General features: G+C 38.8%; 1 protein-coding gene across 3 annotated transcripts in view; it reads right to left on the bottom strand.

Moving 5' to 3' along the window:
• Positions 1–25,527, bottom strand: part of slc12a5a (solute carrier family 12 member 5a) — a 134,304-nt gene that overhangs the window by 65,822 nt on the left and 42,955 nt on the right. Inside the window, exon 1 of one of the 3 annotated variants that reach the window (XM_067503278.1) lies at positions 16,277–16,944. The exons of the other annotated variants lie outside the window; for them this stretch is intronic. Coding sequence (XP_067359379.1) covers positions 16,277–16,331 — 55 coding nt within the window. The 5' untranslated portion in view covers positions 16,332–16,944. Of the gene's footprint in view, positions 1–16,276; positions 16,945–25,527 lie in introns of those variants that run through there. 3 annotated transcript variants of the gene reach the window in all.

The raw sequence follows: 25,527 nt of genomic DNA, 5'->3' as shown, positions 1-25,527 counted from the left end.
GAGGACACCATTGCTGACACAAAAGCATAAAAAAACAAGAGTAGTTTGCCGAAACCTATGTGACAAAACCACAATCCTTCTAGGAGAATGTCCTGTGGACAGATGAGACAAAGGTAAAGGACGTCATGGCACTGTTTACAGAAAAAGAAATGAGGCCTTCAAAGAAAAAGAAACACAGTCCCTACATTGTCAAACATGTCCTGTGCAATTTTTGGGTTCTGTGTAAATTTTTATCAAGTTTGACTTTTCTTCTCTGTTTTTTTTTGTGAATACCAAAACATTTGCAACTGGAATCATTTTCTGACAGAATTGCAAGGGTGCTGTTATTTTTGTCCATGACTGTAGTTACATATACACAAATATAAAAAAAAAAAATTATGCGTGTTTTGTCTGTCATGTCATGCCTTTTTGAAAGAATATTAAGTTCTGAAAAGCAGAGCAGAAGGCTCTTTGGATTTGAAAAAGAAGCCCATCTTATAAATCTCTTTTGCAGTACATGAAGCTTATGGGGATTAGAGGGTTGTGTTTTGCCCAAACAATACTACCATAAATAAATAAAGGATGATTAATAGAAAAACAGCACATATTGATTAAATGACATATTTCGCTGATGATTGCCAACGTTTCATTATATATTTTACTATTTTCTTTTCTAATTTAATTTCTCGTTGACTAGTTTTCTTAAGAAATGTGTGTGAGAAACCTGGGTAATCTGCACTCCTCCCATCTATTTCATGATTCCCAAAATACTCCCTACTCTTTCCCGTAGACAGTATGACATTTTACCTTTTAATGTTTAATAAAAGCTTGGTGTGTTAAAACCCTCTTACAGCTCTCTCTCTCTTTCCATTAGCATTTTAACTGAAGTATGAACACATGTATGAGACAATATCATATTAGTATCATCAGCAAAAAGAAGAGGAACAATTTACAAAGCTCCTTCCTTTACAGGGAGTTTTTCCTCTCCTCTGTTGCCTAAGGCTTGCTCAGAGGGGATTTGTTGGGTTTCCTCTACATACCTGTATTATCCTGACTTTATTATATAAAGTGCTTTCTGGTGATCATATTGTAAAATGCCGCTATATAAATAAAATTTGAAATAAATGTAATCACAATTATTTAAAAAAATCATTAACTACTTCTTCTTTTCCTTTCGGCTGTTCCCGTTCAGGGGTCCCCACAGTGAATCATGTGCCTCCATCTAACTCTGTCCTCTGCATCCTCTTCTCTCACACCCACTAACTTCATGTCCTCCCTCACTACATCCATAAATCTCCTCTTTTGTCTTCCTCTAGACCTCCTGCCTGGCAGCTCCAACCTCACAGGTTATGTGAAACAGTTTGAAAGCCTACCTATTAACTACAACATACTCCCCTCTCTCACTGACATAGGTGGTTAATCACATCAGGGTAACTCCATAAAAAACACATTGTTTTAAATAACTTATAATATCATGATCAGTTTCAAACACTTAGGAGAAATCTAGAAAATTGCAAAAGTGCAAATTTATTTATCTTTATTTAAATTTTAAATTAATTGATTAATTAATTAATTGCTTATTGCATTTTTTTAAATACCGATGTCCATTAATTGTTCAGGGGCAATTCATATGTGCATTAGATAAATAGAGGCATAATTATTATGCATGCAGGGAGCAGCATGGAGGAAGACAGGAAGGAACACATATCTTTTACAATTTGCACGCTTGCTTCTTTGCAAGGAAATAGAGAGATAAATATCCAGCATGTCTTATGTATAATTCAAGTCCAGAACATTTCAGATACATCACTGTAGACATTTAACTATAGCCATGTGTTTCTGGTTGCCTGTGATTTTATATGGACATTATTAATTGTGTGTGAGCATATTCTATATGCTGTTTTATATACTGAATATGAAAAGAGCTATAAACATATCACTGAGCAGAAATGTGCTTTTACATGGGGTTATCATGCCTCAGTGCCTGCATCTCAGGCATTGCTTTCCACATATCCAACTTCTACACACAGGACGGTTTGTTTCAGTCTACATGTACATCTGTTACACAGGACCCTGCACAGTGCTCTTCTTTCACCTTGAAAAAAAACGAATTATTACAATGCCATAACAGGAAAACAGTGTTCAAATGACGGCACATGTGACGTATACTGTACATAAAACACAAATGTGTTTTACAAGCTGCATGTAGCATATAATTGCTAACATCTAACCTCTGGCTACATCATTTCATTATTTTTCCTTGATCTCTCCAGAGACAAAGGATGCCTTGTGATACAACTGAACATTGGTAAAATTCTGTCAAACACCTTTGTAAAGACCTTAATGGATTGTAGCTGAGGTGCTTCGTGGACACTCCTGAGTGTGCTGGCACCTGATGAATCATTAGCTTGGAGTGTGATTGGCTCTGTACAGTTGCAAACACTCCGAGAGCTAACTAAATTAAGGGGGGCACTCTAGGCAGCATTAGTGGGGAGATAATGAGGGTGTAGAACAATGTGGGGCTTATGTCTTTGTACACAGGCTTTCAGAGTTGGACCTCTCAGATACAGTACTATACCAGCAGTTGTCGGTGAAAAATATGAGGATGAGGACAGAGTACACACTGACGACAATCCGACTGTATTAACCGCCATTAGTGTATCTAATATCACTGGAATTGGAATAACACATGTGGGAGTACTCCTCACCAAAACACTGCAGTGGTGAGGTATTTCAGGACAAAGGAAGGTTGCAGAGGGAAAGCAAGAGTGAGAATTGATCAAAAACGGCAGGTGAAAAGGAATGCGAAGTCACGTTGCTATAGCAACTGGCCATGCAGCCGACGATAAAGGCTGGAGTCGCATGCAGTCCCTTTCTTTATCTCTCCCTTTTTCTCTCATCCCAGAAATATGAGCAGAGCCGCTGCTTGACCATACTGTATGAGGAGCTTCCCCATGCTCTCTGTGAACACATAACACATCCAGTGTACTGTCCATCTGACTGTGTCATTTCACATTTACTCATGAGGAGTGAGGGAGCACTTTAATCCTGCTACGGTGTTTCTCTTGTTGCTGAACCCAGAGCACACAATCCATTCCAGGATGGATGACATGCTAGCCTTCCCATTTGTATGCAGGAGACAATGTTGCTGCCTATATCACTTCTAGAGGCAACTGCCTGCATTGTTGAGTAATGAAGACAGCAATACTGCGGGTAGCTACAGCAGCAGTGTAGCTGGGGGAAATATTTTCACTGCGGCAAGATGTACCTGTAGGATGGATAATATTCATTATGATACAAACTAATAAGCGTTTGTTCTTTGCATAAAACAGACTCTGGATGCACCTGGTGAGAGAGGCTGTTTTCTGTACATTCACATCACTCAAGTGATTTTAGGGCCTTACAAAAGCCAAACATTTAGATTTATTAACCCCCAGAGGCTGCAGAGATGTTTGCGTAACATTGTGTTTGATGCCGTCTGTGCCCATATTTATGAGATGAAAGAGGGGCAACCGCATAAGCAGTGAGGCTGCAGTAATGGCCGAGGCTGTGGGCTTCTTAATGAACAAGCATACTGTATGTATACAGACTCCACACTCACAGTCTACTCAGCATTAAAGTGTTAATGGATACCCTACTGCACTAAAATCCCAAATATGAATCTGATGGCCTCATTCAGTCACACATGTTTTGGTCACCCATGTATCATTAGGCCTGTCAGGCCTTCAGGCCCATAACATACCAAACACAGATTATTATTCCTGGTTGCTTCCTCCTCTGAAACAGAGGATGACAGCTGCCATAGAGGCAAAATAACAAAGCCATAGGCATCCTTTTTAAACCTCTTTATCTCCGTCTGTCTGAAGAGTGAAAGCATGGGGCAGTCACTAATTCACTGGCCCTTCACAACACTCATCTCTTCACTTCTCTCTGTGTGATCAAAAGATACTTCAATCCATTCAAACAAAATGCCTCACTCTGATTTAAAAAAGCTCAAAGTAAGTTCAAACATTGGGAAAACATCAACTACCTGCTGCATTCAAAAATAAAAAAAACGCAAAGCAGTGCATGGACCCCAGCATGCTGCATAAACGCAAACCTGTTCTTATTACAGAGGTAATTGAAAAGCTGACCTGGCAGCCATCTTGTTTAGAGACATCTGCTGAGGAATCCTTTGATGTGGCTGAGCAGTGATGGCAGCCCCCCCATCCCATCCCATGAGCCCCTCTGTTTCTTTCTCCCTGCACACTGTACCTCTATAATATCAAAGGCTCCTTCGCTCCCTCCGTCTGCACCACCAACGATAATGAAATTAAATGAATGTGTGACAAGCTGCAGTGATCACGTCCAAGGAGTCCAAACCACACCAGGGACACAGTGAAGAGATGGCACAGAATAAAGAGAGACAATTAGAAATGGTGAAAAATGGAAGAGAGAAATGTTATTTCAACATCAAATAGTTTTTCTTGCACTGGTCTAGCGTAACTGGAACACACACCAATCTCACAAGGATGAAAACATTATTTTAGTTTACACAGCACACAACAATCAGCACCTCAAAAGAACCAAAATTACAATTAGTCTTAGTTGACTGGGCAGCACAGAGGTCTCGAGGCTAGGCCCAGCTGTGTTAAAGAGCTGCTGAGCCAAGGATCCCGGGCTGTGCTAAGCTAAAAAACTAGCAGTCTGATGACTAATCTGGGAGACAGCTGAGGAATGAGGATGAGGGGATTAGGATGTGTTGGTTTTAATAATCTAGCCATCCTGGATGAAGATGACAGGGCGAGGAAAGGAAGAAGACGATAGACAGCATGTGCAGAGGGATCAGCAGTGTGTAAGTAGAGGTCCAGGGACTACTGGATGGAGGTCACAGAAAGCTCTCACTCTCACTGGCTGCAGCATGCATGTAAAAATCTCTTTCTTAGAGAGGGATATAGAGGTTGGAGCAAATGGACTGAGATCTGAGGGCTGAGACTCCACTTGACAGCCCTTTAAAAAATGAAAAAAATTACAAAAGAAGCATTGCTTGTGAGGTCTCTCTTTTTAGAGACTCTATGAGGCTGCGAGAAAAAAAAACCCTTCAGCTGATGGATCATGAATTATAAGACACAATAAAACATAAGGGATTCTATTTTAAGAATGTGGTGGCTTTTATGTCCCTTAGCAGGAGCCTAAACATGCATTATTGAATAATAAAGACCATAAAGGACATAAGACTAGAAAAAGGGAACAGTTGAAATGCCGTACAGCATCACTACCATCTTTTAAATGGGGCAGAAAGAACATCTACAAGAAATGACAGCTACAAAAATCAGTCTTGGAGAAGAGATGAGAGTCATCTTAAAATATTTTATTGGGGTTAAAATAAGCAATTTGAAGTTAATTTTAAAAACTTTCAAACTTCTTGTTGCCCATGCAACATGCCCTTGTTGCACATTGTTACATTCACTGGATCTCCTTTATCAAATGTCATCAAATGCCTGACTGACAGTGAATGTTCCAGTCAACACATTTACATTTTTGCTGTGTTGCTGTGTACGATTACTACCACTGGTAACAGCAGTGCTCAGGGTTTTAATTTGTTTGGATTAGTATTTAAATTTTATTTTACTTTTTTTTTTATAAAAAATTAATAAATAAATTAATAAATAAAAGAATAAATTCTAGTGACCTTCAGTGGCCATGTGATGGAATGTTACTTGATAGTTTGCTAAAGCCTCTGTAACTGGCTGTCTTTGGTGACACTGGGGCAAAATGCTATCGCTAACTAGTTTAGCTGCAAATGATGCCGTTGAAAGTAGTGAGAGTGAACCAAAAATCTCAAGCATTCAAATTAAGAAAGCTGACAGGAACCAGAGTCAGGTCGTACTGTACCTAATATGTCATTCCACAATGCACTCAATGACCCATCGTTAATATAAAAACATTCATTAGTGCAGCCTTAAAGAAAGACTACCTAAAAATGGTAAAGTAATTTACTGAAGGGCATACATGTCAAATGAAAGGAAAGCCGAGGCACAGCCAAACAGAAAAATACTATCTTGTCAAGTAACCAGAAATGAATGAAACGTCTGTAAATTGGGAATGCTTAGAGACAGAATATTCTATAATCCTGCTTGCCAAACATAAAACATCACACTCTGAATGCCTCAAGAAATCCTCTGAATTCTCGCTGTGACACACACCACACCAATTCCCTGAGCTCTCTAGTTAAGTTGCTCCATTTCATAAGTGACAATAGCTAAATGGGTTTCTATTGAGGGCTGAGATGGGACATGGGGCAAGTGGTGTCGCTCTTCGCCGCCTGTGAAGGGGTCCAGCTGACATATGGTTTATTTCCATTTGCTGAGGATGCCGACTCTCTGGCCCGTGGTGAAATGGAAAAATGCTATTCATACAGGCATATCACCCCCAGACATTCGTTTGACTGAGAGTTAAGCAGACATGTCGACTAAGCTGATCAAAGAAAGAGAGAGAATAATGGACCATGGTAAAATGCTTAGAGATGCACCTGGAATATGAATGTGAGTAATTATGAGTAAAAACAATATATCTAAGTGAACGTTATTTATAGTAAGTACTACACTCAACTACTTGTGCCTTCGTCCTAGAATTCCTATGAGAAGACAAAGAGAAGTGTTTGTGTGCTGTATGTGTGAGGATCAGGCAATAATCACAGAGGCTATTAGCCAGTAACAGCAGTATCAATCACAATCTGTCCACCTCTGCACACCTCTCTGTCCTCTTCTGTCTTCTCCGTCATATCTGATTAATCCCTATAAAACAGTGTCAACAAATGACACCATGATGTGAAAGACTCTGTGGAAATCCAGTGCAGCTTTGAACACATCACACAGCTGTATGTAGACCATAGACTGTTTAAACAAATTGCACACTTCGGAAGATAATAAGTAATCAGCTTATTTTGTGTGTGTTTCACAGAACTAGCTGTCTACAGCTTGTCTTGCTTAAGAGGGAAAAAGTGTCCTCTGCGTAAATGAATGACTATTTTCCCAAACAACGTCAGCGATAGCCCTGCCATTGAAAATGTTGAAATTATAGTGTTGCCCATTGTGTCTCGGTCATAATGACCCTGATCCAGTATTGCCTGGGTACATTTATCTCAAACAAAATGTCCAGTGGAAACAGGGTAACGTTATAAAGCATTATTCATTAATATGAGTGTTTATTTGACTATAGTTTTGATTGATATTGACATGTTTCATCTGATCATTCATGATAAGTTATACAACCTGAATTTGACTTCATGGAATCCAAATTGAAAATGTTAAAATAAACAAACACCCATTTTTCTTGAAAAAGCAGGCCTCAATTCACCCTGTGGATGTTTAAAATGAAATGAAAAACAAAATAAGCAAGACTGATGATGGAGGTGCTCCTGAGGCTCCCCACTGTTCTCTGCATTATAAGCTTTGGAAAATTACATTTCATTATGCTTCCACCCACACACACCCTCCAAAGCCCTGCCAAACCATTTCCATTAAAAAAAAAACAAAACTAAAAAAATACCCAGCAACCTTAATATCCTCTAATGATGTGCTGGGCACTCTAATGACCAGGAACTATCAGGAAAACGACAGCAAATGTTAAAACTTCATCACCAGTTGTGGCCATTTCCCTGTTAATGCCAAAATTACAAACGGACCATTGGGCTTTAATATGGTCATCCATGCAAATGGGCAGATTTATAATTAGCATTGGCCTTTACAGGACAGTGGCATCTGGACAGTAGATTGTGGCGGGGAATAAGACACACAGTGCCTGGAACATATCAATTGTCATCAGTGGAAACATCCCTATCAATTTTAGCTACTGCAGTTAATGCAGAAGGCAGATAAATTGTAGTCAAAAAAGCAGTTGATAAAAGCTCACGTGGAGCCATTTTGAGCAGCTAAGTATTATAATGCTCCCATTTGCTTCCCAAACTCTTAATGTAATTCATATTGATTAAATTCCTGTTAAATGTTTGCTGTTTCTCTTTCATAATACAGTTAAAGTTTACGTAGGCCAATTACAGATGATATGCTACTAGAGGTCCATGATAAAGTATGAATTACATTTGATATCACTGTAGCTACTTTTAATATAAGAATATTGATATGCTGTACAGTCCATTAAGATACAACACTTTCAGTAACCGATAAATCTCTAACTAATTACAGAACGGGTTAATGCAGATAAAATGCTGATAACAACTGCTAATGGCCACTGAATGGCATGATAACATCTAAAGAATTCTAAAGAAATCTAAAATTTGCCATGTAAAAAAAAAAAAAAAATTCTCTTTATTTAATTTTATCAAGGTGATGTTTGGCTCATTGGCACCATTTTATTCAACATTATGACAACATTAAAGCAACACATGGACATATGGAGTTCATCACAAATGAGCCATATTTTGCTTTAATGAAAAGAATCTTTGATGAAGGGAAGATAAATCATTTAATTTGCTCATATTTTTCCTCTAAATGACTTCCTACTGACTTTTAAAGTTGTATCATTACTCTAACTTGACAACACTGTATCAGTGAGTGAATTAGTAAACACCCCATCATCACCAAACTTTATCATCTGCATGATCTCATTAACAGTTCCAGTCCGTCCGTAACATCATGTCAACTATGTGTTTGTAGAGACCACCGGTGTTCTGCTAGCCAAAGTGAGATTCCAGGTGACAAGACAAATTGTGAAGGCCGACCAGCCCAGTCTTTTTGGTTCTCTAGAAACCTTCACCCCTGGCTTTGTTATTGCCTTACAGTTTCTCTGCCCACACATACCCAGTTATTAGGCTGCTTTCTAGTTGGAGGAAGCAGCAATCCCACAATGCTATGCTGTACAATAGAGGATTCTCCTACACACACACACACACACACACATACAGAAAAACTGTAACTGGACATCCACATTGCTCCACCCCTCACTCCTTCTCATAACAAACACATAGCAATGAGTTTCTACACTGCTTCAAAACCAGCAGTTTTCTCCTGTGAGTCCAGCCAGTGAGAGAAATTTTGTTTATTTTGCCAAAATTGGTATACACTTAACATTGGAAGACATCACACACATACATACACATGCTAGATATGTCTGCAACAATTCCTCTTTAAGATTAAGAAAACATTTCTTTTTTTTTCAGTTTCCTAGGCAATTATAGGTGGAGCTGAGGGGATTGTTAGGCCTTCCCCAGGGATAGATAGGGAGAAAAAAAGATAAAGAATGTGCTGTGATGCGGTGGTAATGCAGATGCTACAAAAGACAGAAACGGGACTTCTGTCTGCACTTTATGAAATGCAAATGATTTAACCACTAGGGAAATTCCCCAACTGAAATGTTGCATGTTGAAATCGAATGTACCACAGCAACGATCGCTTGCAGAAGCCAATGACGCGCAGGAAAGAAGCGGTTTGTGCTCTGCATGTATAACCTGAGTGTAAAGCTTTTATATTTAACTAATATATGGAACATTTCCAGCAACCCAGACCTGTATCCATGGCAGTCCACATTACCTACTTGATTATTTATCTGCCCTGAGTCAAAGGAAGGCTGCTTGATTAAATAGGATGAATCCAGGCTTCGAGACACACAAACACACACACCCACACACACACAGTTATGGGGCTCTTTGGCTTTTAATTTGTCTGAAGTAACAGAACACACGTCTTGGTGTACAGAGTCAATGCAACAACTGGTTGTTGCTCTGTCGGTCCGAGTGGGCATCACGGTTCCGAGTCCTGTCTCAGCACACCCAGCTAAATCACCACAAATAGGTATGAGTGAGAGCCAATCAATACGTGACTTTTCATTATGGTTCTATCTCCTGGCACAAGCCAGTTCACAGCAAGGTCGGATAGAGTGGAAATTGAGAGACTCATCAAGGACTTAGGTCTCTTCAATAACAACCCGGAGGAATAAGAAGACATGTCACGTCCCCACTGTAAGCTCCACTAGAATGGTTTTGATATAGTTTACACACTGTTGTGCACTTCAACCAAACTGATTCCTTTTGATGTCTAAACATATTGTAAAGGCGCCTGTTCAGTGGCAACTTTCAATCAATTGTTAAAATGTTCGCTAACCACTTGCTTTGACCTGCTTTGGGAGCTTTTTCTTTTGAGAAATACAATTAAAATCCCATCAGTGCGTACATTGTCCACACTGGGACAACTAAATAACAGCAACTAATTCGAATTTTGAGCGTTTTCATTATGCTACACCAGGATTTATATTACTTTAAATAACATTCGTTTGGCTTATATTTTTTCAGCAAAGTTATAGAACAAGAGCTAGATCTCATTAGAATTTAACACCTATATGCATGAGCTACATGGAATTTGAAAGCCAATTCTTTTTTGTTATTTGTAAGCAGTTTGTGTCCTAGTTTATGCTCTCCTATCTATTTGTAGCCCAACAGGTGTATTCTCTACAGAGCCTATGGCTGAAAATGCATCAGTAATAGCGGTAATATTTTATTGAGACAAGAAGCACCAGACATTCTTCTTCTTCTAATTTAATATGTGGTTAGGAAATGTTGTCTCATAACTGTATGCAATAAAAATAGTCTCGCTTTATTCTCTTGTATGGGCATTATTTCAATATTTGACTTCTGTAGTTTCATGTAGTAAAGATTCTCTAGTAAGACTTGCGTTTGGCTTGATTAAGCTTTGACATGATTCATCTATCTTATATATTCACTGACCTCTTCTTTCCCCCCATAAACCCAGCTACTTCCCTCTTAGACCATCAATTCCTTTGATATCTTTTACCGCAAAAGACCATAGCGCCTGCATTTTACTAGCCCTGTTGTAGCTCAACAGACGTTTGTGCTGCTATATTACAATTTATTTCATTAAGTGAATTACAGTCACGTCATTAATGCATCTGTTCCCAATGACAGATGGCAGTGAAATGCTTAAGAAATATTTTTAAGACCATTGCTAGAAGACATGTACAGTGTGAGTACTGGTGGTCTCTGTCTAAATGTTTTATATACGCATGTTTCACTAAAGCTTTTATTTTATTTTTTTAACATCTGAACATTTATACTTGGTTTTAGGTTATAATTAGACTCAATTTCAGATTAGAGGTTGGGGGTTACGCATTTAGTTGTAATGGGTAGAGTAGGGGATGTGATATATCAGTGAGTGCTCTCACAACTATAGAAAGTAAAAATGTGTGTGTGCAGCCCTCCATTTGCAAATGCTTTTGTCTGAGCTCTTCATCAGAACACTATGAGTTAATAACAAGCTTTAGGGATGCAAAGCCCTTCTCTCCTGCTTTTTAATTGACAAACCAGTGAAGCATTATTCAAGCATTATTTTGGACACTGATGGTAACCATAGTCTATTATTTGGCTCTCTGGAAGAAGAAGAAGAACAACAACAACCTTTATTGTCATTGACCACATATAGTATACATATTGCACATACATGTTAGAATGAAATTATTTCTCTGCATTTAACCCATCCCCCTGGGGGGAGCAGTGGGCGGCCACGAAGCGGCACCTATAGCAGGCACTGAGTGTCTTTCTTAGGAACACACCTGGTGGGTAGGCTGGGATTTGATCCCGCAACTTCTGCATACCAACCTGCTGCTCTACCAGCTACCAGCCCGCCAGCATTGTAAGAAGATTAATATACGCATTTTTATTAATGCCTACCTTTGTTAAATTCAAGTGAGTAATACATAATTGCTATCTATGTTTGGATTTCGGGAAGTATTCGGTAAGCTGATGAAAACTAAGACTGGCTTATAAACAGATTATTTTTTACAAGTATAGTACTGGGTGAAACAAATGTGGAAACTCTAACTGTCCGCTATGCGTAACTGTAACAATATTTTAGACAGTATGAAAATACAGATCATTGCCATTCTACAACATTATTTGGTTGACATGGCAATAAATCACTGAATGTGACACTGTACCATAGGTCATAAAAGCCTACTCTACATGTGTCTTTCTAGTTTTGCGGACATGATACACTTAAGCACTAATCTACTGAAAATGCAATTTTTATGCAGCCACTGAGCTACTTTTTCAAGTAACAAGTATTCTGTATTAGCAAGCAATCTCTCTCACTTACTGTGCATTTCTGCTCTGCCTCCCTCTCCGTTCACAGTGGATAAGTTGCAGAGAGAGTAGACAGAGAATAATGACGTTGAGCATGCACAACAACTGCATCCCTAGGAGAGGGCCCCAGGGAGCATTTTGCAGTATTATGCAGTCAGCCATAACTAAAACATCATTACAACCCTATTCACAGCCCTGACCACAAGTATAGACTGGCAGGCGAGTAGATGAATGAAATAATTCATTTTATTATGTAATAATATTAAAAACAACAACAACAACAACAATAATAATAACAATAATTAATTGTAGTAGTTGTTGTGTTCGTGTTCTTGCTGAATTTCGAAATCTTTGTCTTTAAAATTTACGCCAATAATGCGACTTAAATTTTACCACAGTCCAAAGAAACATATACATATTATCAGCTGTAGTTTAAGTTAAATTCAATTCAAGTGGTATGTTGCTTAGTCAAACCTACACAAAAATGCCAAGTTTACCACCTCTACCTAAGAAATACATTAATACATTTGGCATTTGTACTTGAAAAATTTCTAACTAATCAAGTTAGTTTTAAAATTCATGTGCAGCTAATCAATTTATCACATAACTAGGTGGCTGTACTGGAATATAATTTTCTACTCCTGCTGCTTCACATTAAAAGCATTCACTGGAAGCCTTTTATTGTGAAGCAGTCACAGGAAAAGTTTGTAACATATTGTGACCATGATCGTTCCTACAGTATGAACTGATCATTTACCAAACAATTCTTCTGATTTAGTTTTTTTGTTAACAGTTTTGTAAACAGATAATTTCATGTTTTATCACAGAGATCTCAAGATAACCAGCTTTGTTGTGCCTTCAGTAAGGGCAGCACAAGATGGCTTGCAGACAAAGTGAAAGAAGCAAGATGATTGTTCAAGCATGAGAGAAGGAATGCAGGCTATGTCGGGAAAATAATGCTGGAGTTGCCAGACACGAAGAGATGAGGAAGGCCAAGGAAAAGGTTCAGGAAGAAGAAGCAGAAGAAGAGGAGGAAGAAGAAGAGTTATTTTCTGACTTCTACAACAGTAACCACAGGTGTCAACAAACAAACTAGGTGTGAAATGTTACTTTTGTTTCATTACATTTGTACTATGAGCATTAATTTTTTCTTTTGATACTTTATGTATAACAGATACCCATAATGTAAACAGTCCTCTTTTAAAATATATTTTCTTCTATCTATATAACGTATTTCTTAGTTGACTGGGCAATAATATTTGAAGTGTTTAGTTAATAAACATTCAGAGAATTCAAAGTCTAATCTATCTAAAAGTAGCTACAAGCCGTCATCAGAGCTGCTAAGCCAAAGACTTTGTCCAGGAAGAACACATGATCAAAATTAAATTATTATTACGATTATAATAACGTCTCAGTTTAGTTAAATGTTAACTAAACGAATATACAATTATAAAGAACTGAATCTGCAGAATAACAAACATTTAGAGAAGTAGCATGTATTCGCTTGCTTGCCAACAACAGCACAGGCAATTGAGCACTAAGAGCTCCTCTTAATAGTGCAGCATAAACAATGAGTGCTCCCACTGTCAAAGCAAACATTATTCATAACTCATCATTGTAATGATGACAGAATCAAAGTTTTACATGATGTAGTTCGTTTGTTACAATGCTGACAATATGGAAAATGGTTTTCTCCAAATGTAAGCACCACAAAACAAGAGATAAACATAATTTTATATTCTGAAACACAAAATACATCATCATTTTTTACCTGCCAGGTTAAAAATTAATAACACTTCAACCCCCTCCTCCCTTTCCCAATAGTCTCACTGCATCACTTCATCTTTGAGACAGTAACTGCTTCTCTTGTCCATCAAAACTAAGGCAAACCAATAAACCCTTACTGCTTTGCAAACGAATCACTAAACGTTGTCTAAAACCTTTTCTTCAAACCTTGATTGATTTCAATCGCCTTACATTTCCAACATACCAACCCTCCACGTTCCAAAAAAAAACAAACAAAAAAAACAAACAACTGCAGATAATTAACTGTATGGTGGAACAGCAGCATGACAACTTATTAATATGTAAATATGACTGGTGGTTCAACACGCATCTACTTCTCTTGTAAAAATACAACCCTAAAAAACAAACACATACACCTCTAAGCTTATGCTATATGCAACTCCCAGTGCTTTCCTCTCCTGGGCTGTAACCCAGCCATGTAATGAAGGCTATAAATCAGCACCTTGGACAGCGCTGAGCAGCACTGAGCTTCTTGATATACATGCTACAGGAGGAGGCAAGAGAGGGGGTGTCGCTATGTTGCACTGGGGAAGAGTGGACAGGGACAGGCTCTGACATTCCTACTGTACTGAGGCGAAAAGCCCTCCTCTGGAGCTGCGCTGCATTGTACTAATGACTATACAGAGTCATTCAAGTTGTTGCACAGCTAGTTTAGCAGAGCTATAAAATGAAAGGGATATGGGATGGAAGTGTGTTTTTGTGTGTCTGTGTGGGTGAGTGACACAGGGGAAAAATACTGAAAGATCCACTTGCGGGGGGTGGGGAGACTTATTCACTTCTGATGGTCCCAACTTCACTCAGTGCATTATACATGCATAGGTTTACGTCTAAGCGAACAGACAAAAATGGACAGCATGACTAATGAAAGAGTTTCACATCTGTATATACAACAGCTGGGGGGGGACATGAGCTACAACAGCACGCAGTTTTCAGCATTAGCTATTGCTCTTTATGATCTGACTTTAAACCGCCATCTCACACAAACAGGACACGCACTCTGCTGTAAATCTAAGAATGAATTCAACTGAGCAGGTAAAAGGTGGAACAACATACAGACACAGCAATGTTCAAGAAATTGTATTAGCTTAACCTGCATGTTTTTGTGGCTTTATGTCACGCCTGTTGGTGCTTCGTCACACCATTGTAATCCCCCCTACTTCACTCGCCCCACAAAGAAAAAAAAAAAAGAAGAGATGCCCGCATTAAGTTAAATATTCATGTTCCCAGCACTGGTCTATTTTTATCATTAAGCCCTCACAGGTAGCAGAAGCAGCATAGTGACTGTTCTTGCATCCGCAACCTGTCTCTCCAGTGCATCTCTGAGAGCCCAGGACTGACAGCAACAGGAATATTTGTGCGTTACAAAAAACAGGCGACATGAAAAAGTGAGAAAAACGTACAAGACAAATGTAAGGAGCTTAAGGAGGGAGGAAAAAAAAAAGGAGGACAGTCAGGGTGAGAGCTGGGCCTTCAGAGAGAGAGATGTTTGCAGAGCTGCAACAATCCTTAGCATGTTGGAGAGAGAAATAGAAACACCCCATTTGCCGCTTTTGCACAGGTAACTGCAGAATCATGCTCAGTTCGCATGGCCAACGAGGATGTAAGGTCTCCAAAAACTTGGGCTGCATTCATGACTTCATACTGTTTTGAATGTGCAGTGCTTGTCACTAGATCCTAAAAGAATAGGTTCGATTTCTGCCAGGGTCTTAGAAGGTAAGTGCCATCTGGTGAACAGCCAGTACAAAGTACGCTCACAACACAGCTCTGGAAAAACTAGCAACATGCAGGAGGTTGTCTCCAGAGGTCCTGCAGAGACTGAAGACTCGGTCGAACGCAAGGGATCGGATGGAGGGCCGATTATGACAGCTGGGAGTGATGGGATTAGCAGCAATGCTTGGTTAATATCTGTAATTGTGAGTGGCTGTGTGTGTAAGTGCACCCACCCTGCCTGCCCATAAGTGTCATATGTGGTGGGAGTATTTACATGTAGAAAGGAAGAACCAGTGGATGACTCGTTTGTGCAGTAACTGTATGTTTCTGTGGTTAGTGTGCATATGCAGGACAAAACTGTAATGCCCTTACACTCACCATCTATCGCATGGAGTGAACCCATTACTATTCCTGTCACAACAGCCTTGCGGTAAGAGCAGCAGCAAAGGAGGCAAGCAGGCCGACCACCATATGATGCTGTAACGCGCACACAGACACGCATACACACACACCCCCTTCCAGTGACCCCTCACTCCCATCAGGTGTGTGTGTGTGTGTGTTTGTGTGTAAAGGCAATTCATGCATGTTCTGTGCAATATTCTCCCTCTAATATTTGTGTAGGCAGATGTACAGTTGTTTATGCATATCAGCTTGTGTGGGTGTGTGTGTGACTGCATGACAACCATCACTCACCCTGGCTTTGCACTCCCCCTTCCCCCTCCTCTGTGTCAGTCAGGTTGTTAAGCATCCCGGCTACTCTACGGTCTTCTGCTGCGGAGCGATGTCACCGATCGAGCACTCTGCGGCTCTCCCTGCGCTCCACGTACTGTGATACAGCCACGGAAATCGCGGGGAAGCAGCGTAGAAATTATGCCAGCTGGCTCCTCCTTGCTCCTCTTCGCTCCTCAGTGCCCGTAGGACGCACGAAGAGAGGCAGCAGAAGAGAGAGAAGGATTTTTTCCCCCCCTTTGTGGATCCTCCTCTTGACGTCTCCTCTCTGCTGGCTTGTAAGCGTGACTCTCTGTTGCTCTCTCTCTCCCGCGCTCTGTCTCTCTCTTGCTCTCTCTCTCTCTCTCTCTCTCTCTCTCCAGGAGGAGGAGGAAGATGAGGAGGAGGGAAGAGAGGGAAGCTACAGGAGTTTGGTGGATGATGGAACGCCTCAAAGCTGCACACTTGCTTTCTCTCTCCTTCCCTCTGTCTCTTTTTTTTCTTTCCTCACTCCTGATCTTGATCTTGATCTCACCCACTCACAGATACAACAAATCCTCACTCTCCCCTGCTCATATGATGATGAAGAGGTGATTGGGGAAGCAGAATTGATGCTGTTAGAAGAGTGAGCAGGTGGTAGTTTCACTGTTCCGATGTTGTCTGTCCACAGCGGTGCATTATGCATCAGCTTCTCCTGCTGTCGACTTTGTAATAAGCTGCCACGCTCACTCTCTACTCTCTAATATCAGATGCAAATAGAGCCTCTGTTTCCTTCAAGGGATGAACAACTTGTATCAGCATTCTTTGTATGTGGTTATAATAAACATGGGGAGTCATGTACCCAGATGCACACACACATGAAAAGACACAGCTATGCTCAGCAAAAGGATCAGCACATCAGGATCAGTATACGGTTTTATGCACAAAGGCATAAACGTGCATTTGACTCTCCACTCTCTGTATTTGCCTCATCTTATAGATTTTTTTCTTTTCAACAATTCTTTATAGAGATGTTTGGTTCCATTTGAGAGGAGCTGCATGCTATATGGCGGCAGTACGGCGTTAAAAGCTTGCCTTCAATTAGACTGGTCTCATTTTGATCTTGGCAGATTCATTATGATCTGGTACAATGTGTACCGTGAGCAAAAAAGTGTGTCGTATGAAAAAAAAACCCTTATTGTGTGTGTGTTTCTATGCATGTCCCAGCAGTTGTGATCCCACACAAGAGATATGAAAGCAATTAATCTTGGTTTTAGTCATGGTAGCGCTGATGCACAGAATAGATTTCAACAAAAAGAGAAGGAGGAAAAAATTTAACTGCGCGCTCAGCTCCAGTGAATAAATTTATTACCAGTGTCTCAAATAAAACTGGTTTTGTCAAGGTACAATTACCTTGACAAAGAACCCATACCTTGAAGCTTGGCAATAAAATTCTTCACTGAGCTGTGTATACAGATACTCTCTTTGTTCATTAGTACTCACACCATCACCAGCAGTTTGTTTGTAACAACAGAAGACACGCAAATTAAATTATAATATCCAAGGGAGAAGAGCTTTTCCATTTACAGAGCTAAAACATTTGGGTGGTTCAATTGTGTCCTGAATGACCTGCTCTCTATTTCTTTATGTAAATTACACTATGCATAGTTCCAAGCGAGCTGCCTGATGGTTAAATGTGAAGGGAATAAAATAAAATTGAATTATTTTCAATTGTTGCCATTTTCTTTTTTTCAGTGGCTGGGCAGGTGAAGATTACTGCTGTTTTTACAGCATGTGAAGGTAAACAGCATTAAACAATAAAGATTATAACCATTATTAACAATATATTGAGCAATGTTTATATAATAGTAGGTGCCTTGCTGACAGGACACTCCACTGCATCCAGAGTTCTGGTAAAGCTAATTGTTTCCCAGCTGCTATATGTAGATGCATATTAGTCCATACTAGAAATAGGCTCCTTGCAACTGTCATTGTTACAGGGTACGATGCTACAGTGATCATTGGATGGAGAGATGATTAGTTCATGGTTGTGCTGTATATCATGCACATTAAGCTACAGTACATCAATGAGAATTGTTAACATGTGCCAAAAATATTTATTCTTTTAAATACTCTATATTTCTGTATTTTTGTGACGTTTTAGGGCCTATGTAAGCACAACCCAGCATCAAACCCTGCAAACCAGCTTAGTCTTTGCTTTATTTTGAGCCAAAGTCGATATGTCATAACTATGCCAGCATCCCTTCCATTAGTTTGGCAGAGCAGGTACTAATTGTAACATGGTTTCCCTACACACTACATTGTGCACTATATACATACATGTATGTACACATATATACTGACCCACAATAGCAGCAGGACTCACCAACATTTTTAAGAATCAGAACAGAAAGTCAAAACACTGCCCCTAATCTCACCAACAGACAGGGGCATCCTCACAAGTATCCCCACCTAACATGGCACGATGTCCCCTTCACATTCTCTACCCTCTACCGTAAAACATTTTCTTAATAATTACTGATCATCTAGTCTATGAAATATCAAAACAAAAAAGCCAAATATCAACTCTTCCTAGGCAACAATAAATTCCTACTTTTGTTTGACTGAAACTCCTAAACCTCCAAATATTTAGGTTACATTATGTGATATACTGTGTATCTATTTCTGCCGACTCTTCTCTACATATTTAATTTTTATGTTCAAAGCAATGAGTATACAGTGACATGAAAGTGTATATAAAATCCACTGATATTCATAAATATAGTTAGAAATACGCCCTAGATCATGTTGTATGTTGCTTCCACAAAAGGCAGGGTGGATGTCATAAACCAAAGAGTGAATCGTTCAAACATTAACAACTGTATTTGTTATGAAAAAGACCAATAAAATGTATTTGTTAGTGAAAACTGATTTACATTTACAGAACACATTACAGTAGAGCGGAAATGTCTGGAAACAATATGAAATCAATGTTGAGATAATCCGAATAACAATTATTATTTAAATATTAGATTAATCGCTTCAGTTTTCAAAAGTAAAGATACTATGGCAAGTATTCTGATTCCAGTCTCTTCCATTGAGAGGGTTTGTTTCCCCCAGAAATTCTCTAAAATAATTATTGTCCCTTTTTAGGACCTTGAGTTTTGCTACCGTTAGTCTCACTAATATTTTAATTGGTAACATGACTGACTAGTGGGGACAGACACATTTGGGTGTAAACTGGCTTATGCAAAAAAATTACTGGGTTGCTTTCTGACATTATTTAATAAGCTGACATCCACTCCAGCATCCACCTGTCAACACATATTTCCTCCAAAGAGAGGTGGAGGTATGTTGACACTACAGGTCTGTCTCTGTGCAGATATAAATGTCACAATAATCTCTGAAGTTACATATTAACATAACACTTCCATATGAGCTGGCTGACTGAATCGAAAACTTATTTTGCACACGACCAAACCAGCTGACGTTAGTTAAAATGCTGCCAAATCTCTGCAATATTTTTTGATTAGGAGGGGAACAAGGAAGGCAAAAGGCCAGCAGTGCTGTAAATTTGAGTAATTTCTTGTTTTAGGTTATTGATCAATGTAATGTCTTGTTAGACAACACAATGACCTTGAAAAAGTGCTTCATCATAACACAGTGAAATAAAATGCTGTAGTCTGGATATATCTATTTGTTGCATTGCAAAGAGCAGATATTTTTGTAGGAAAAAAAGCTGCCTGGGAAGATTTTACTGATTTATTCAGTATCAACCCACAGTACCACACAGCAGCAAAGGTTTTAGGATTATCCTTTTAGGTCAAATAACTTATCCTCATTGTGTTAAGAAAAAAATAAATCTGGTTGTAGATGATTGCAGCCATCTACAACCAGATTTATTTTTTAATTAACACAAAAGTGGCCAATTGCATTAATTTGCCATCCACACCAGTCGACTGAATGTTAAAAAAGACTTGGGCACTTGTCATTTATCCTCACCCTATATTCCTATACTGTAAGTAAACTTTTCAATAACACCTAATACAATAATTGATACACAAAAGATAATGGCATCTAAAAGATAAAAAAAAAAAAAAATTGATTTGGCCTGTAAAACTGTTGTTATAAAGATCAAATATATAGTCCTCTAACGCATCGGAAATACTGTGTTTTAAGAAAAAGAGGTAGAAAAGTTTGAATAAAGATGGAAAACGTGTGCCGAGCGCACTGGAGCAGTGGGACCTGCTGGCACAGCAGCTGTTTTCCAGAAAGGAGTACGAACAAAAGGCTCAGTTACACTTTTCAAAATCAAAGAAGGTGTGCTGGTAACACCAGAAGATGTCATGGCAGACTGTTACAAGGTGGGACCTCATACACATTTTTGAAATGGAATAATGTCAGAAAACATTATTAAAAAGTTATTTTCAGCTTCAGTAGTTGGAGGTAAAATGTCAACACTCAATACACTTTCAAATGCAGTTTTTCTATTCAGGGATTTACAATAGCACACATTCAATGAAGTAAATCTGTGATGAACATGGCTAGGATTGTGTTTCCAATAAAACACAACCAAATTTAACAAAAAATAAAACGCACTGTTCACTGTAGAACTCATTGTTCAGGGGTTGAAGTGCAAGAGGGTGCTCTTGTACTGTTTTCTACTTATGCTAACTAACAACTTATATTCCAAGGCTATTATAGACCTTATACAATTCAGCAGATTCACATTAGTTTCCAATATGTTTTATGAATATGTTAAATTCAAGCTTTCATAAAATCATTATAATACAATTTCAAAAAAATCTGTGGGCAGTATTCTTTGCATGTACTCAGATCTGAAGACAGTAGATACACCTGAGTGAGAGGGAGTAAACAGTATATCCACACAAGTCTCAACCCAGGGAGGGGGGGGAGAGAGAAACAGAGAGAAGGGAGAGACACAGAGACAGAGACAGAGACAGAGACAGAGACAGAGACAGAGACAGAGAGAGAGAGAGAGAGGTACTGACACAGGCTTGATGCTTTAATGGCTAAATGCAGATGTGTGACTCACATTTTCCTGTATTTGTACTGTACAGTACATGTTATCTGTGCTTGATTAGATGTGTATGAGCCAGCTATGTGTGCATGTGCAATTTTGTCTGTATGGCACGATTCCCTCTGAGGAGTACTCCTACCAATTAATCACCTTTCAAAGAACGATTTTCAAAAGGGTTTTTGAAGCAAAAAAGGCCAAATTTACATTTTCAAGGGCTCTGTTGCAGGGTCATTTAAATGTCATGATCTTATACCAGACTCTAACCAAAACAACTGTTTTTGAGGGACGTTTTACTAAGCAGAGCCCTGCTAAGGTCCTATAGCATTACTCAAAAGGCTACTAATGAAGCAGAGAAAAACACTCAAAATGCTTTCAACAATGACAAACCATGGTCAAAAGATATTAAATTAAGCTTCTGAGCAGGGCTTGCTGACTTCTTCTGACCTTGTGTCATGAAAAAGTGTAGGGATGGAGAGGAAAGAGGTGGGAGGTGAGACAGAGTGTGCTGGACAATAATGGATACGAGAAGTAAATGGATGTGAGCTAAGTAATAAAAAGGAAAACAATCACGTAGGACTTTTGGCAAAAAGACTGTATGTCTTCTAATCAACTCAGTGAGGAACTAAGGAGGAGTTAGTGTGCTGTGGTCACACTGCCAACACATCTGAGGTGATGCTGAAATAGACTGTACTCAACACCACACCAACAAAACATATATATTATATATATATATATATTATATTATATTATTATTATATTTTTTCTTCTTTTTTTTTTTCATCTTAAAAACAACATAATGTGAAGAGGAACTATTGAAGGCTCCTGTGACCATGAGCCATCGAACAGCACTGGCAGCAAAGCAGGAATCCTTTTTCAGCAGGGCTCCCCCTACAAACCAATCAATTTTAACAATTTCTCCTTGATTAGTATGTTCTGAAGCTCTCCTCATTAATCTCCCACAGTCTAGTCTCACAGTTAAATTGCATATTTAAAGGAATAGGTCAACATTGTGGAAAATGCTTATTAAGTTTCTGATCAAAATGTAGATGAGAAGATACCAGCTTTTTGTCTGCAGGGTAAACATACATTGACAGTTAGCAGAAGATTAGCTTAAGCTCTGGACACACCTGAAGACTAGCAAAGACTGTGTGTGAACTGCCCTGTTTTTGACAAACTATCACAGATTTCTAGTCTCTGACAGTCTGGAGGTGGCACAAATCCTAAAAAAGAAGTAAACCGCGGGCAACACACTTAACGACTGAATGTTCTGGAGCTAGACACTCGTTTTAGTTTAGCATAAATACAGGTAATACTGGGAAACAACCAGCCTTGTTCTGTCCAAAGTTAATAAAATTAAAAACAGCACACCTAAAGATCGCCAAGTGCATTTGTACGAAAAACAGTGTTTAGAAGTTGTGATATTTCAGGGCTTATTTATCATACTTAGGTGGGTGGAGTGACCTCCTGAAGTCTCCACAAGATGCTTGGCATAAACATTTTTTAGGATTTCTTTCTTTTTTATTCTGTCCGCAGTGGAAGTCTCTTCAAAGCAACATCCCTCTGCTTTGTTATAAACAGACTTTTAACGGTTCTTTTTCCAATTATGTAACAAGCTTTTGAGTGACAGCCCACCAGGTTATTGCCTACAAATGGAAAAGATAAGATATAGAATTAAATTTGACTTAATCAGTTTCTGTAATTTTAAAAATAATACATTTTTGGATCAGTTGAAGTTCAGATCCAGTTTTCAGTACAAAGACCTATCAATTAGTTGCTCAAATACCCAACTCTGACTGTTACAGCACAGAGAGGCCATATCAACGTATCAGCAGCAGAGCTTAATCTCCCTATGTGATGGAGCATCTTGGGCTCCTGCCAGATCATTACAGTCCTTTCTGAACACCTCCAAATGTTGAGAATGGCAGGAAGCATTTTAAAACATAAAAAAAAAAAAAAAAAAAAAAAAAAGGAAACAATCACTGGACATAGCGTTACATTCCAACTGGACACACAATAGAAAAAAATTAAGAAAGAAAAAAGAAAACTATAAATTAAAAGAAATTTCAGAAAGATTAAAATTCAGGTTTTTGCTACTCATATCCAAGTTTATAGCTAGAGCAGGCGTCAAAACTTTTGAAATCAAACAGCATCTGTAATATTCTCACTGAATTCCCTCAGTGTCTGAAATTAAAAATATTCTAAGTGAGGAGGCAGTTAAATAATGCAAAACACAGGCCGTCTTGATCTGTCAAAAATCTGTCAGAAATGGCTCACTCAGCATTTGCATTAGACACATCTAAGCAGCCGTTTTCATCCCAAAGTGAAGATGTTTGTGTTTGCCTTAGCCAAGCATGGCTTAATGTCGATTTAGACATTTTACAACAATGTTGTTCATCACAAATCCGCCAAAACAAAAGTCATCTTAAGTCAAATCTTTACTTGATAATGGTTGCAGAAATCTAATTGAAGCTGCATGTTCATCAATAATGCATTTTGCTTCTCTGTCTGAGCCATTTTGGGAGTGAAACACGCAAACATTAAAATGACTTCAGTAAACATAGCATGGATCTGATTGGACAGAGTTAGTGCAGAGCCATGGTGAAAGAATTTGAGAATGCACTTTGTTAGAACAATATTGAAGCACTTCTGCTGATGAGTGCAGCTCGATTAGATTTCCCATGTGTCTTGTTCTCTATCTCAACTGTAAATCGGATCAGACCCAGGCTCAAAAAGCTCCCTAATAACCTCCTACAGCAAGCCCGAGGACAAACAAACATGCACACATGCACGTACACTAAAGGATACGGCAGTAGGTTTATATGGATGACATTGTGCTAGGATGGGCTCAAGAAAAATACATAGTAACTGTTTGAATTCAGCCCTGGTCTCTTGAGAGGTAATTTACAGTCGACTGTGGACGATAATGGATGTTATTTAAGAGAGGCTGGATGATTTGATCTACTCCCGTCCGTCAGTTTACCTGGCACAGCCAAGTTGAGTTTACACCTACTGTGTAAATTCTCTTTATTAAATAAACCTGCTTTTTCCACTTTGTCCTTCACAAACAATCTGATAATAGCTGATAGCTTTATGATAGGCTGATTTTGCAATATGAAAAAACAATCCTGAGAGGGAAACGTGGTAGAAGAACAAAGAGAAGGAGAAGGGCAGAAACTAATTCAGGATGTTTAAGACTTATTGAAAACTCTCCCTGAATGTGTCACTCAGTTCTTGATATCCCACATTTGGTGGGGTATTGTTACATGACTTAGAGTAAAGGAAATTGGGTGCCAGGAAATTTTCAAGTTTGGCAAAACCTGTTGGACTTCAGAGGGGTTGTTAAGTAATTAATCTGAAAATATGAAATATGAGTAATAAGCCCCACAGCTGACAACACTTTGTTTTCAAGGTGTGAGAGAACTTCTTGTAGCCTTCACAGGAAGAATAAGGTGCTCAAAGTTGTCCATCAGTGTTACAACACAGCAGAGCTGTGCGGTTGTTTCCTCTAAACCTGGTTTATTTATTAGGACCTGTCGGCCAATCTCAGGGTTGTCTTTGTAATTGCCTATTCATGCGGCAAAATATGGCAGTTTTAACATGCAAAGAACAGAAGCAAAGTCTACAGTACAACTGTGAAGAAAAGGAAAACTGACATTGCATCTGAGGAGATGCAATATTATATAAAGCAGATAAATACTTGCACCTTTCCTTTTACTGAAACTCCATCTTATACACACAACTACCTTTGTGGTGTCTAAGCCTTAAGTTTAAATACTGATGTATGACTTCTAGTATTTACTCATTTCAAGCGCATTTATCTCTGTACTGGTTAAAAAAACGTGTAAAACGTGTGTGTTGAGAATATTTGTATTGATGGCTATTCATACTCAAAAAAGAAAAAAAAGAAAAAAGAAAGACACTGCATTGTGGCCACTAAAAATCCCAGCGTTTGATTGGTTTAACATGTGGATTAGCCTTTAGCCGACAGTTTAATTAGACAACCATGATAAATGTGTTTGTGTGGTGTTCTAAATTAATGTGCTGTATTAAACCTAGATAAATACAGCAACAGCTGAGCCTTAGCCAAAGAAAATAAAGCTTAGGTAGTTCTTTGTGTACTAAAGGATAGTAAGAATGACACAAATGTCATTTTAAGTGCGTCACTATTCTGTGTAACAATCAACAAAATGTATCTTTTAAAATCTTGTTAGGATTT

The sequence above is a fragment of the Channa argus genome, chromosome 5 (genome assembly GCF_033026475.1).
Source record: "Channa argus isolate prfri chromosome 5, Channa argus male v1.0, whole genome shotgun sequence".
Classification (NCBI taxonomy): Eukaryota; Metazoa; Chordata; class Actinopteri; order Anabantiformes; family Channidae; genus Channa; species Channa argus.
This window is presented reverse-complemented; position numbering and strand designations above follow the sequence as displayed.